Below are 11,488 nucleotides of genomic sequence, written 5' to 3' on the forward strand. Positions count from 1 at the left end.
AATCTATCACGCTCCTCAGCAGAACGTTCATGACAGACAGCTTAATTGCATCCAGAACGCTTTACCAATGACTTTGACCATGCCTAGCGCGATCAACAGGATGCAGCACGTTGTGGTTGTAAATAAACTGTACAGTGGGTATCACCACGTGCTAAAGTATCGTTTAGAAATTATGTCCTTATCTATGAGGCGCACGTATTGTCTTCCAATATTTTTGCACGTCAAATGCATTTTTGGTCGTGACCTCTACCATTAAAGCTGCTGGTGACGCACGGATTGACCCCAACACATCCAAAATTCTGCTCACTGGTCTATCGGCTCAATTCCACGCCTCAATTAAGAGCGCACTAAATAAAGTAAGTGCAATTTACACCACAAGAACGTTGTAGCAAACCAAAGAAGTACGCCTAGTGCGATACCAAATAATTTTAATAAATCATCAATTTTTAGGCCGTGTTACCAACAGCAGGTTTACTTAAGGTTTCAAATATTTCCTGTATCACTCACACTCTGAGGTTTCACTGTAATATCTTCGTTCGCATCATCGTAATTATGTGATATTTGCTCTTCTCTTCGCCTTGACCCGGTATTGCAGCTCTTATAGGTGCAAAATAAACAAAGCAATACGCCCAAGACGATTCCAAACAGAGGTAGCACATGAGCAGTTAAGGTGTCAACAAAAGTTTCATTTCCACGGGATGCTAAGCTTAATATTGAAGTACCGATGCTGTAATCATTTGTGGGTGCGGTGGTGCCCGAACCAGCGATAAATGTTTCGTTGCCGATGGTACCGTTCGTGAACATTGCTATTTATGACGGCCAAGATATTTAAATATGATCGATAATTAAGCTCACTCAATTTACACACCAAACGGGAAAATTAGCTATGATGATTAAAACTGCCGTATTCACAATAAAAACGTAGAGCACATCAAAATATGATGCATAGAAAATCATATCATACTGTACATTACAGCAGCTGTTAAAATAAATTTATTTAACGTATTCCCACACACTAGCGAGTGTTATCTGCCTTGTTGGACTAGATAGCGTATTGCAGAATCATCCCATCACTTACCAACTCAACGCATGCATTGTTTTGTTTTTGACTGCAATTGGTACGATTTGCCTTTTTAGAACCGTTTTTTGGAGGATTACCCATGGCAACCGAAGGACCTTTTGTTCTTGGTGAAATTGCCGCCACAAATATTGAACTCGGTAAAAAATTGAAGAATATTTGGATGTTATGTTATTTGCCATCCGACAATGATAAAGTACCCGTGCTACATTGACGGACCGCTTTCCATCGGCCACGATCAGTACTCCTCATTCTTGAACACATTTCTTGCTGGTGCATCTCTTCATTGTGACGGTTCTTGTTCTGGATATTTCTACGTGTTCCTCTGAAGCGATTCGAATTGCATCTTTGCGAACGGAACAGTCAACCATTCGGCTCGGTTCTCAGGCTCTAAGACAGAAAAAGGAGTGATCGAGAACACAACTCGAACCTAGTGTATACGATACCGCAGTCCAAGTTGCAGAAGTATCACAGAAACCCTTACTCACCGTACTGTCGTGACCAACATCTTAAAACTTCTAAACTTGCTTTAAACCGCCGCTATCGTGCATAACTTTTTTACTAAAAGCCACACTATCTGGCACAAATTGACATCGTCTTTTTGACCGGTTTCCAAACTGGAACAGCGTAGCTGGTTATAGCTTAATTCTGAAGACTGCACGGTTCGCAGTAAATGAATTTACGCAACACCTGATTTAAGATAGCTCCGCATTACAGCGCATTGTTTGGAAGTGCTAGTCTCTCATCATACGCTTCATCTCGTCCGATGACAAGAAATGCGTAGCGTTGTGACTTACCCATATGAACGAATGGATTGGTGGCCTCGTTTTAAAATGGTGATTAATTGCCCTTTGCTATCCTTGAAAGGAACGAATCAGTGATCAAGCGCACCGCTTCGCACCGAATTAATTCCTCAACCAGACTTAGATGCCAGGTGTAAAAATGCAAATATTGCTCGTCAGCTGTCAGAATATGCAATCTGCCGTACCGTAGAATATTTAATCATCACCATGCACCGATTCTGTTTTTCACTAAAAGTACGTTTATTCATCTTCCCACACCACTCTGGTCCCATCATGTTCTAATATCATTGATAATACCTCCCACATTGGCTCTCATCCTATCGTACGCCTCATCACTGTCGTAATAAAACGTAGCTGCCGCTATGCCTCTCTCCACACCACACGCACGGCCCAACGCCTCCCCAGACTCTATATAAATGTACGACACATCCTTATCATTGCACAGCACGGGTATGTGCTGAATTATCTCAATAGGATTGCAATCGGCCGCCAGCACAACCAGCATAGCCTTCCCCCTGTTGATCATCTTGGTCACTTCATTGGCGCCCTTTTTGATGTTACGCCCCCGGTACTCTTTGATGTTCGAGAGTATGCGTTTTGTTAGCGAGGGCGTTGCGAGCGGCGAGATCGTATCATCGTTTTTTGTGGACATGTTGGGGTTCAAAAATTTTGTGCTCGTTATGTTCCTCCCAGACGTGGCACCAAAGGTGTCTCGATTTTGCACACGCTATGGACGTAGTAAAAGATTCATGGTCTTGTTCTGCAATAGCAAAGAAAAGGCTACTCAATTTTTGAAGGGCGAGTGCGATTTTCTTTCAGAAACAGTGAGATTGTGTAATTTGGAGACCGACTCTTCCACATGAGTTCTGAAGTTATGGCACCGATCAATTATTTATCTTCGTGTCAGTGTTTACGAAACGAGTTCGTTCACGGATATTGCGATTGTGCTTTTGAGGTAATTGTGCTTTGCGCTCTGATAGCATGGCGTAACAAGTGTGTTAAGGCCCCACGAGCAAGCACGACACAAGTTGTGGAGGTATGTCCTAGAACGTAGTGGCGAGGGTCATTTCTTACCATAAGAGGGAAAATCTCCACGCCGTGCGCTGCATCCCGATTTTGGGTCACTATGAGAGATACGGAGCGAAGCGAGGATGGGACATGACAACCCCAGCATATGGCAAAGATGTTATGTCGCACGGAGATAACCACAAGGTGATAAAACATTGAGCATTCTACAAAAGAGCTAAACCGAGAAATACGGTAACAAAGATGCTCTTGACCGCCTGCTAAAAGTAAATAACTCGGCTCTCCTGGACCGTTCTCAATAATGAACGCCCACAAAACACGTAAAAAAACTTATTTGTCTAATAAAGGTTTAAAATCTTCGGTCCGCTCAGAAATTGAATGGTAGCATTGTTTTTCTTCACAAATCTGCCAAACGCACTTTTTCATCATTGAGAACGGGGGTAAAAATTTTTGCAAAATTTAAAATGATCGGTTTTGCGCGAATTACACGAATTTATTACCTGCACCGCACGGTACCGGTGTACCGGGCTGGAACGAGCCAAAACACTAAAAAGCGTTTTTTTGCCGGATGTCAGCAGTGCACAACAGTTTCACTACACCTTCGGGATGCACAGCTTCAAACAGCTTTATACTCTCATCCTTACGCACATCCTCCATTGTCTCAAGCAGCAGTGAGTGCTTGAACAGCCTCAAACTCTCAAATTCCAACGTTTTCACCATCTCATTGAACGCCTTGTTGCCCCTGCTCTTCAGGACGAACGATTCATACTCAAAATTGCCCTTGTAGTAAAAATCATCAAGCGTTTCCGTCCTTGGCGCACTTTCATTATCGGCAGCCTGCGATTCAAAGGTGTACAGGTACAGATACCGCCGAAGATCCTCCTTTCGACCAAACACCGCTGAATATTTGCGTGCGAGGTTCTCATGCCGGTGACCGGCCAGAAATTTTATCAAGTACGTTTCAAGCGACTTGTTCTTCCTCGAACCGAGCAGCATGACATTAATGAATACATCCACGTCACCGTGCACATAATACTCGAGCTGTGCGACGTAGTAGAAAACAAGCGGACCGATAATGTCCTTCATATCATTGAATACACGCCGAAAGGCGTGTACCCCTTTGCTCTTGAATACCATGTCGAGGAAGTGTATGTACACCAGATCTTTTTTTCTGATTCGCATGACCCTGAACGTCTCCTTTAGATCGCTGACTGTCACCGCTTTGGCCGTGGCCGACCCTGATTTATCTTGCTCAGCGTCCCACGCTGACAAGAACTCCTCCTTGAAGATGTAGTTGGTCAGGTCGACTCTGCCCAAGTACACGCCCAGGAGAACAAAAAAGAAATTGGTGCGTGTAAAGGTGTTTGTGCAGCTCTCCAATGTCAACGGTGCATCCAACTGCTCGTCATGACTTATAAATGAGTTGCAGAGAATGGCCTCATCGACAAAGCCGGGCACAATCTTGATCAGCTCGAAATAGACCTCTTCATCGTAGTAGAACTTCTCCTTAAGACACTTCCACACAAACTCCTTGCGTTCCTCAACCTCAAATAACGTGCTGTAGTTCTCCAACGTGACCTGGTCCATGATCTCAGCATTTGCGTCGAACGTCATTGACAGCCTTTTATGCCCCTTGAAATTGTATGCCGCCTTCTCCAGGAGTGTTTTTGCCGTGAACTTGTTTAGCTTGTACTCGAACTCCTCGTATTCCCTGTAGATCGAAGGCACGTTGAAAACGGCATATTTTATGACATTCTGGTAGGCCATCCTCTTGCGATCAACAACGTCCTGATCATGCATGCTGTCGATCAGGCCCAGGTAATCTCTCAGAACCAGTGTTATGTCAAAATGTCCTTCCAGATGGGACAAAGCATATTCGTACGCATCCAGTAGCTTTTCAGGTGTATTCTGGCCCACATATGCGAGATATAACTGCCATAGATGCACGTTGTACGACAAAGGCAAGCGCTCCTTCAAGAAACTGTCTAACTCGCTCAGTTTGCTCGTTTTGTAAAGGCTCTTGGCGTACTCGTAGATTGGTGAGTAAAACATAATTCGGCAGGGCTAGAAATCGAACGATGATATGCAAAAATAACCGCGCCACACCAACGAAGGTGTGACGGGAGGCAGTGAGTGGTAACAACCGGAAAAGTTCGTTTGGAAGTTTTTGATGTGTAAGAAAATGAATAAATGGCTTTTACAAAAAAGGAGCGTTGATCTTTACAGAACGATTTCGTATTCACGATACGTGCTTTGAATGGTAAATTGTTCTGTAAGATACGTTCAACTGCCACGAAGGTGCACAATCGCGGCACCATGTCTAAAAGGGACCCTGTCAAAACAGCGTAGAGCACGCCATTCTCGTACGTACCAATGCTGAAAAATGTCTTTTAATTGTGATACGCTTCTAGGAACGAATGCCATGGAGATATGCAGTAGCAAGGACCTGTGAAGTGTTGGAATGCAAATTTGTGCAACAACGCTGGGCCTATCTTTGCGGTACCCGTGCATTTGGGTGTAAAAACTTTCTTTTTGGACGAGAGGATGTCATTTTGCACATCACTAGTTCTTCTGCCATCAGCACCACACTCTTTTATCCATCAAAAGCCGTTTACTTATCTTTCCACACCTGAACAACACGATTTTCTTGACTTTCTATGGTCCCTGGTCAAAACGCTCTTTACAAAGATTTTGTTTTCTCTTTGGATAAAAATAAAATGTTCGTTATGTTAAGTTCGGGTAGATTTGATCCAAATTTGTATTCAAGCACTTTCATTCTCGAGGCACACGTTGTGCACTCAGCGTATACATCCATAAATTCTACAGGATACAACTGTTGTGCCGACATAACCGGTCTTTAATCAGAGCTCGCTACGGATCTGACTCGGATGGCCGATAGATCTCAGTTTTAGCCAAATATCGTACATAGATGGCATGGAACAAGACAAGCACCTGACATACGAACACAACGCTGCCTTGATGAACCATAAACGTACCACCGCTACGTCTTGTCCTCAAAGTTTCTTTTTGAGCACCTTGGCACCTCGTCCGTTTTGTAATGCTGCTGTACAAATTTGCCAATCTGATCATGCACTTCTTAAATGCTCGCCTTCCCCTGCTGATCGCTAGTGCGAGTTTAGACAATGAGCCGGTGGACGTGTTCAAGTTTTCATGTGCACCTTCCTTTTCAATGTTTGAGCGCGCACAGCGCTAAAGGGTCGATACTCTCCTCACCTTCTTTTCAACACTGATGAGTGCGTTCGTTCTTCTCCTCGCATTACGCCAAGCTCCTCTCCTCACCTTCTTTTCATCAATTAAGAAAAATCCATCCCTCAACAAACAATGCAAATCACCTTCAAGGTCACCAAGAACACGGCACACTCAGACCACCTCAATTTCAGGTTCAGAAGCGACATCAAACGAATCATGCGCTTCCAGAAGTACATAGCGATACTTTCAGATGATCTCTACCTGTACTCGAGGAAGGAAACGTTCAACATACAAAACGTGGTTTACATTGATGACTCGTTTTTCTATACGAGAGAAGGAAAAAAGATTTACAGACTTGCGCACTACTACGGACGGAGAGAAGAGGTGTGCACCAAGGATGAGTGCTGTAGCGGTGAGATGGTGGGTGCTATGCGCAGTGCGGGTGCTGATGACCTGGTCTACCGCAACAGCACAAGGATGAGCAGCAGCACCGGAAATAGCACAGAGCTCGTGGGAATATACGACAATCACCTCATAGTAAAGAAAGGAACACGGGTCTTCTACAAAATGATGGTGTTTGATGGCACGCTTGCCCATCTCTACAAGAAGTACCTGGTGCTGGCCGGTAACGGCTTTGTTTCGCTCTACGATTTGGAGACACACGATGATAACCGCATCAGCTACCAGGTAAGACATGGTATCAGAACAAGGTCACTGAACCGTGACACATTCCTAACAATTGATGATATGCTGGTGTATGGCAGTGTGGTGGTGAGCAGGAAGTATGCACGGGCAGCTGTCAGGGATCTGATGCACGAACTGATAGCGAATGCAAGGGACAAGGAGACAGCGTACCGGTTCTTGTATCACAGCAATTTTGATCTTGAGGAACTGAACGCAGAGTTTGACAGACATTTCGAGAAGTGTAGGGGAATGCCGGCAGATGATTTTCGCCAATTGCTTGTGCAGGTGTTCAATTCGGACTTGGAATGTTTTGATAACGGTTTTGTGCAGTACGTCGAGGAACAGGGAATAAACCTGAAGAGAATTACAGAAAAGGTTATTTTGGAAAGGGGCGTGAAACACGTACTTGATGAGATTTTCCTGGTTATGGCGTTCTTTAAGGTAACGAATGATGATTTTTTCTTTAACTTGATGAGGCTCAGATTTTTGTACGACAGCGGTGCGGATGATTCGATCCACGGAAATGTGCGAGCTGAGCGTTTACACGCTACGGACACTGTGCTGGCAGGTGCCTCGATCCACGGAAATGTGCGAGCTGAGCGTTTACACGCTACGGACACTGTGCTGGCAGGTGCCTCGATTCACGGAAATGCTAACACTGCGGTAAAAATCATGGACATTCGGTACGAGCGGCTGTTCTTCTACGACAAATCTGTGAACATCAACAAAATGGTGAAGAAGCACAGAGTTCAGAAAGACGTGGAATGCATCAAAAAAATTCTGTACGAGAGTAAAATACGCTTTGATGCCGATGACTTCGAAGGAAAGCGCAGGGATGCCCAAAACATAAGGAAACATGCTGCGCTGGGCGATGCTTTGGTCTACTTTCTAAGCAAAAAGATGGGAAAGAAGAGGCTCAGTGACAAGTTGATGAACAGAAACATCACCAAATTGAATGACGTGCGCACGCTTCTCTCGAAGAAGACGTATCCCCTCCTGTCCGTCCTTTTTGCCGACCATGTCACGAAGATTAGGGAGAAGTCGCAGAGAAGGGGGCCATACAGCAACGAAAGGAGGAAATTCTACGATTTCTATTACCGTCTGGTGCACACGATCAAGTACAGCGAGACGATCTGCACATACACACCGATGAATGATCCTTTTCTTGAGTTGGTGCTCAACGGCTTTTTGTTCATGAACACGGACAAGCAGTGGGTGAAGAGAAAGCTGTTCCGGAAGGAGGAGTGCAAACCAGAGGAGATTTTCATGTCGGAGGTCCTGAGGAACTGCATCGATTTTGAGGAAATCGATGTGAACGGGCTGTTCACCGTCAAAGACAACCAAAGTAACGGCTACTACTACCGGGTGGCGGGGAGGCTGTTCTATATCTGCCTGTGGTTCGTGAATTACTGCGACAGGATCAACAAGAAAACGTTTGAGAGAACGAGCAGCGCACTCACCGACGAGGAGGAGAGAGAAATGGTCAAGGACAAGAAGCGCAAAGAGATCACGCAAAGCTTGCTCGGTTTCTGTTTGGAGATGGAAGAGAAAATGCACAGGAAGAAGAGCTTCAGGGTTGTCTTTGATTACGCTCTGATCGTGCTGTGTGTCATCAATTCAGGTACGTGTGATCTTGACGTGCTGCGCATCGTAAGACGGAAGATCCTTGAGACCAAGGATGCGAAGTTCCTGACCAACAGAACGTCGTTCTATGTGTGCTGTGATGAGGGCTGCTACGTAACGGGCTGCCTCGATTACGGCCGCATCCTGAAGTACAAGATGTGTCTTGGTGTTCTCTGTTCCGGGCTGGGCCATTACAAATTAAAAGAGCGGATGAGCACCGTGAAGTACCTGATAATAGCGTTTTATCCGGTATGGCCGGTCGCAATGGATGATCACAAGGATTACACAGAGTGCCGGTACGTGATATTCAATGCGCTTGAGAAGAAGCCGATGATGTTTACGTACCGGGTGTTGTACGGCGATGAGTACGACAAGAAGTATCGGTTGGACATTCTGAGCGATTACTGCGAGAAGAATGATGAGTGTACGGAGAAGTGGGAGCACCTGGTAGAGTTGATGTTGGAGATGAGATGATCATGGGATGGGCAGCAGATCCTGAGGTGCTTATCGAGATGAGATGACCATGGGATGGGCAGCAGATCTGATATCAAAGATAGGCAGCTGCTAGGGTAACGGTTATCGCAGCGAATTACACAATTGTGATCGGCACGGCGAGTACAAGGACGTGTACGCACGAACAGCTCCCCTGTACACAGGGATGGCCCAAAGAGAAGATTGAAATGCGCAGTTTTTTCATCAGAACAGGTGCATGCATCATTGTCCCTACCGCAAAGCTTGTTTGCATGTTTTGATTTGTTCGTACACCGCTTGGTTTTAAAAACGATGATTTGTTACCACCGTTCGTATTTTTTTATCGGCATCATTTTGTGAGCTGGCAGCACGTATTCTGCACGGTATGCGTGGGAACATGAAACGCTGTTTTTATGGAAATTAAAGCCTTGCAGTTCGAATGAATCGTGCAGCACCAATCAGAAAGTAATTGAGGACAGGATGTGAAGCAGCAGATCTGAGCGGTTAAACGGTATGGTACTGTGGGCTGTGCGTGCGTATTTTATGCATTTATTGTGATTATTGCTTGTTTCAGTTTTACTGGTCTGTGCCACGATGAGATGTTAATCCTGTCAGCATGGGATGGCGCAAACGAACGTGCTTATGCTGCCACGGGTGTTTGGTATGCGGTGCGTGATCGTTTTTGTTTCTGTTATGGCACCTGCCTTTGCTCACGATCCTTCGTTTCAGGAGAAGCAAAGGATATTTTATAAAATTTACCGGTCAAACGACTGCACCTGCCAGCCGAATCGATAGACTTTGTCCGCTACTTTCAAAATGCGCCGTGTACGATGGCAATTTCGTATTTGTGCATCAGGAACGGCGTAGCATTTGGTTTCCGGTCGGCTTCGTACCATGCGTAGGATGTAAAACGATTTGGTGTAAGACGTGAGCGGGGTGGTTCGTTTGTCGCCGTACGTGCCAGGTAGTGTACTTGGTTGCGGTAACGGCACGCCAGGTTAGGTGTAGAGTGCGTATAACTCATGTCTGAGATTTTTACACGTTGACATTTAAGAAATGAGAAAGCGTTCAGAATGCCGTTTTATCGAGAAGAAGGTTTCGCTTGGTGACCAGGAATGCAGGGCTGTCCATGTTTAAAATACGTAAATCGTTAACACGTTTTACCCTGGCAGCCGCTACGAATTATCTCCAATCGTGAGCATCTCACGATTAGTACATGATAAGCGTATTTTCATGGAAAATTACGGAGCTACGGCAATTCCAATTTTTAGCAACAGCGAGTGTGTTGTATAGGTGTTGCTTGGAGGCATGTAAATGTGCTTTAATAGAAAATTGGTAGTTTAGCCGCTGATCTACCGAAAAACTGCTCTCGCAGCGCATCGCTCTGTAGTGCTCACAAATCGTTCAAGTGCCGTTTACCAACCACAATCGAATCGCCTGTGTCATTTCAACCAACTCGTTCCGTTCTTTGCAGGACCCGCTCTAAACACCCACCGAATAATACGATCCGTTCTTATGCATAGAACCGTCTATCGTGGCCGGTAACACGGCGGCTTTCTGTGCACCCATGCATGGCACGCCCTACCAATAAACACACGTGCTGCTGAGAAGGCACTTAAATAAAAGTACGATTTCCAAAAATTGAACTGATCACTAAAAAGTGCTCTACGTAAGAAAGTTTGATTCCATTGAAAATGTACGATCTACTCGTCACAAGGGTTCAACCCTTAAAAAGTAAAACAAAAATAATTTAACAAATTAGCATTGCTGTGGGTGTGCACGGCTGTTCCCATCTCTTCATTTCCTTTATGACACAAATTGCTCATTAGTCCACTCTTCATCATGTGATATAGGTGACATCATAGACAATCACAATCAGACACAAATATTGAACTTAACAACCAAGCATTACTCGCCAGCACATGACAGTTCCACACCAATCTGATTGGTTTGTTTCGTTTTTCTCACATGTTATCGCTCTAAAAGGTGGAAATGCGCGGTTGGGCATGCGGGAGAGCATTGGAAAAAAAGTTGAAGAAAAAAAGGATGAGCGTGTGTGTGGGGTGATCTGTGCAGATGAACAGATTGTTGGAGAGAAAACGGGTGAAAGGGATGTGCTCGCCTGCGATAGCATTCGGTGTGTGGGATGGGGTGGCTTAGATGGGAACTTCTTTGGCAAAAGGGTGGGTAATGAGCCGGGAGAGCCAAAAGAGAATGATTCTGTGGTTGAGGTACCGCCAAAAATACTTGAAAGACAGTGCACCAGCGTAGCACACGATGTATTGAACAGGAACATCGAAAAGCCCACAACACAGCTTGAGATCATGCTAGACAGTGAGTATGACACGCAGAAAAACGATGAAAAGTGCGTGCATGATCGAGAGAATGCACACCTGGAACTAAAAAATGAACGGGAGTACCGGAAGTATCTCAGTCTCTTGGGTGAACAGGAGAATGCACACCTGGAACTAAAAAATGAACGGGAGTACCGGAAGTATCTCAGTCTCTTGGGTGAACAGGAGAATGCACACCTGGAACTAAAAAATGAACGGGAGTACCGGAAGTATCTCAGTCTCTTGGGTGAACAGGAGAA

At 45.1% G+C, this 11,488-nt stretch overlaps 5 protein-coding genes across 5 annotated transcripts; 2 read left to right on the forward strand and 3 right to left on the reverse strand.

The window, feature by feature from the left end:
- Positions 1-483: 483 nt before the first annotated feature.
- VCUG_01680 (uncharacterized protein) lies at positions 484-804 on the reverse strand (the record flags this gene model as incomplete). The annotated part of the gene is made up of 1 exon (XM_008076506.1): positions 484-804. One exon carries the CDS (start codon positions 802-804, stop codon positions 484-486), a length of 321 nt encoding a protein of 106 aa, XP_008074697.1.
- A 1,182-nt stretch (positions 805-1,986) lies between these two features.
- On the reverse strand, positions 1,987-3,332 carry VCUG_01681 (uncharacterized protein). The gene has a single exon (XM_008076507.1). It carries the CDS (start codon positions 2,531-2,533, stop codon positions 2,153-2,155), a length of 381 nt encoding a protein of 126 aa, XP_008074698.1. The 5' UTR covers positions 2,534-3,332; the 3' UTR covers positions 1,987-2,152.
- A 42-nt stretch (positions 3,333-3,374) lies between these two features.
- On the reverse strand, positions 3,375-4,959 carry VCUG_01682 (uncharacterized protein; the record flags this gene model as incomplete). The annotated part of the gene is made up of 1 exon (XM_008076508.1): positions 3,375-4,959. One exon carries the CDS (start codon positions 4,957-4,959, stop codon positions 3,454-3,456), a length of 1,506 nt encoding a protein of 501 aa, XP_008074699.1. The 3' UTR covers positions 3,375-3,453.
- Positions 4,960-6,249: 1,290 nt separating this feature from the next.
- On the forward strand, positions 6,250-8,898 carry VCUG_01683 (uncharacterized protein; the record flags this gene model as incomplete). The annotated part of the gene is made up of 1 exon (XM_008076509.1): positions 6,250-8,898. One exon carries the CDS (start codon positions 6,250-6,252, stop codon positions 8,896-8,898), a length of 2,649 nt encoding a protein of 882 aa, XP_008074700.1.
- Positions 8,899-10,817: 1,919 nt separating this feature from the next.
- On the forward strand, positions 10,818-11,486 carry VCUG_01684 (uncharacterized protein; the record flags this gene model as incomplete). Its single annotated transcript, XM_008076510.1, has 1 exon — positions 10,818-11,486. A coding segment is annotated over one exon (669 nt), but the record flags the coding sequence as incomplete, so codon positions are not given.
- Positions 11,487-11,488: the final 2 nt, after the last annotated feature.

Source organism: Vavraia culicis, assembly GCF_000192795.1.
Source record: "Vavraia culicis subsp. floridensis unplaced genomic scaffold supercont1.28, whole genome shotgun sequence".
Classification (NCBI taxonomy): domain Eukaryota; kingdom Fungi; phylum Microsporidia; family Pleistophoridae; genus Vavraia; species Vavraia culicis.

Coding starts and splice junctions, on each gene's coding strand:
- VCUG_01681 (XM_008076507.1), bottom strand. CDS start 2,533: ATGTCCACAAAAAACGATGATACGATCTCGCCGCTCGCAACGCCCTCG.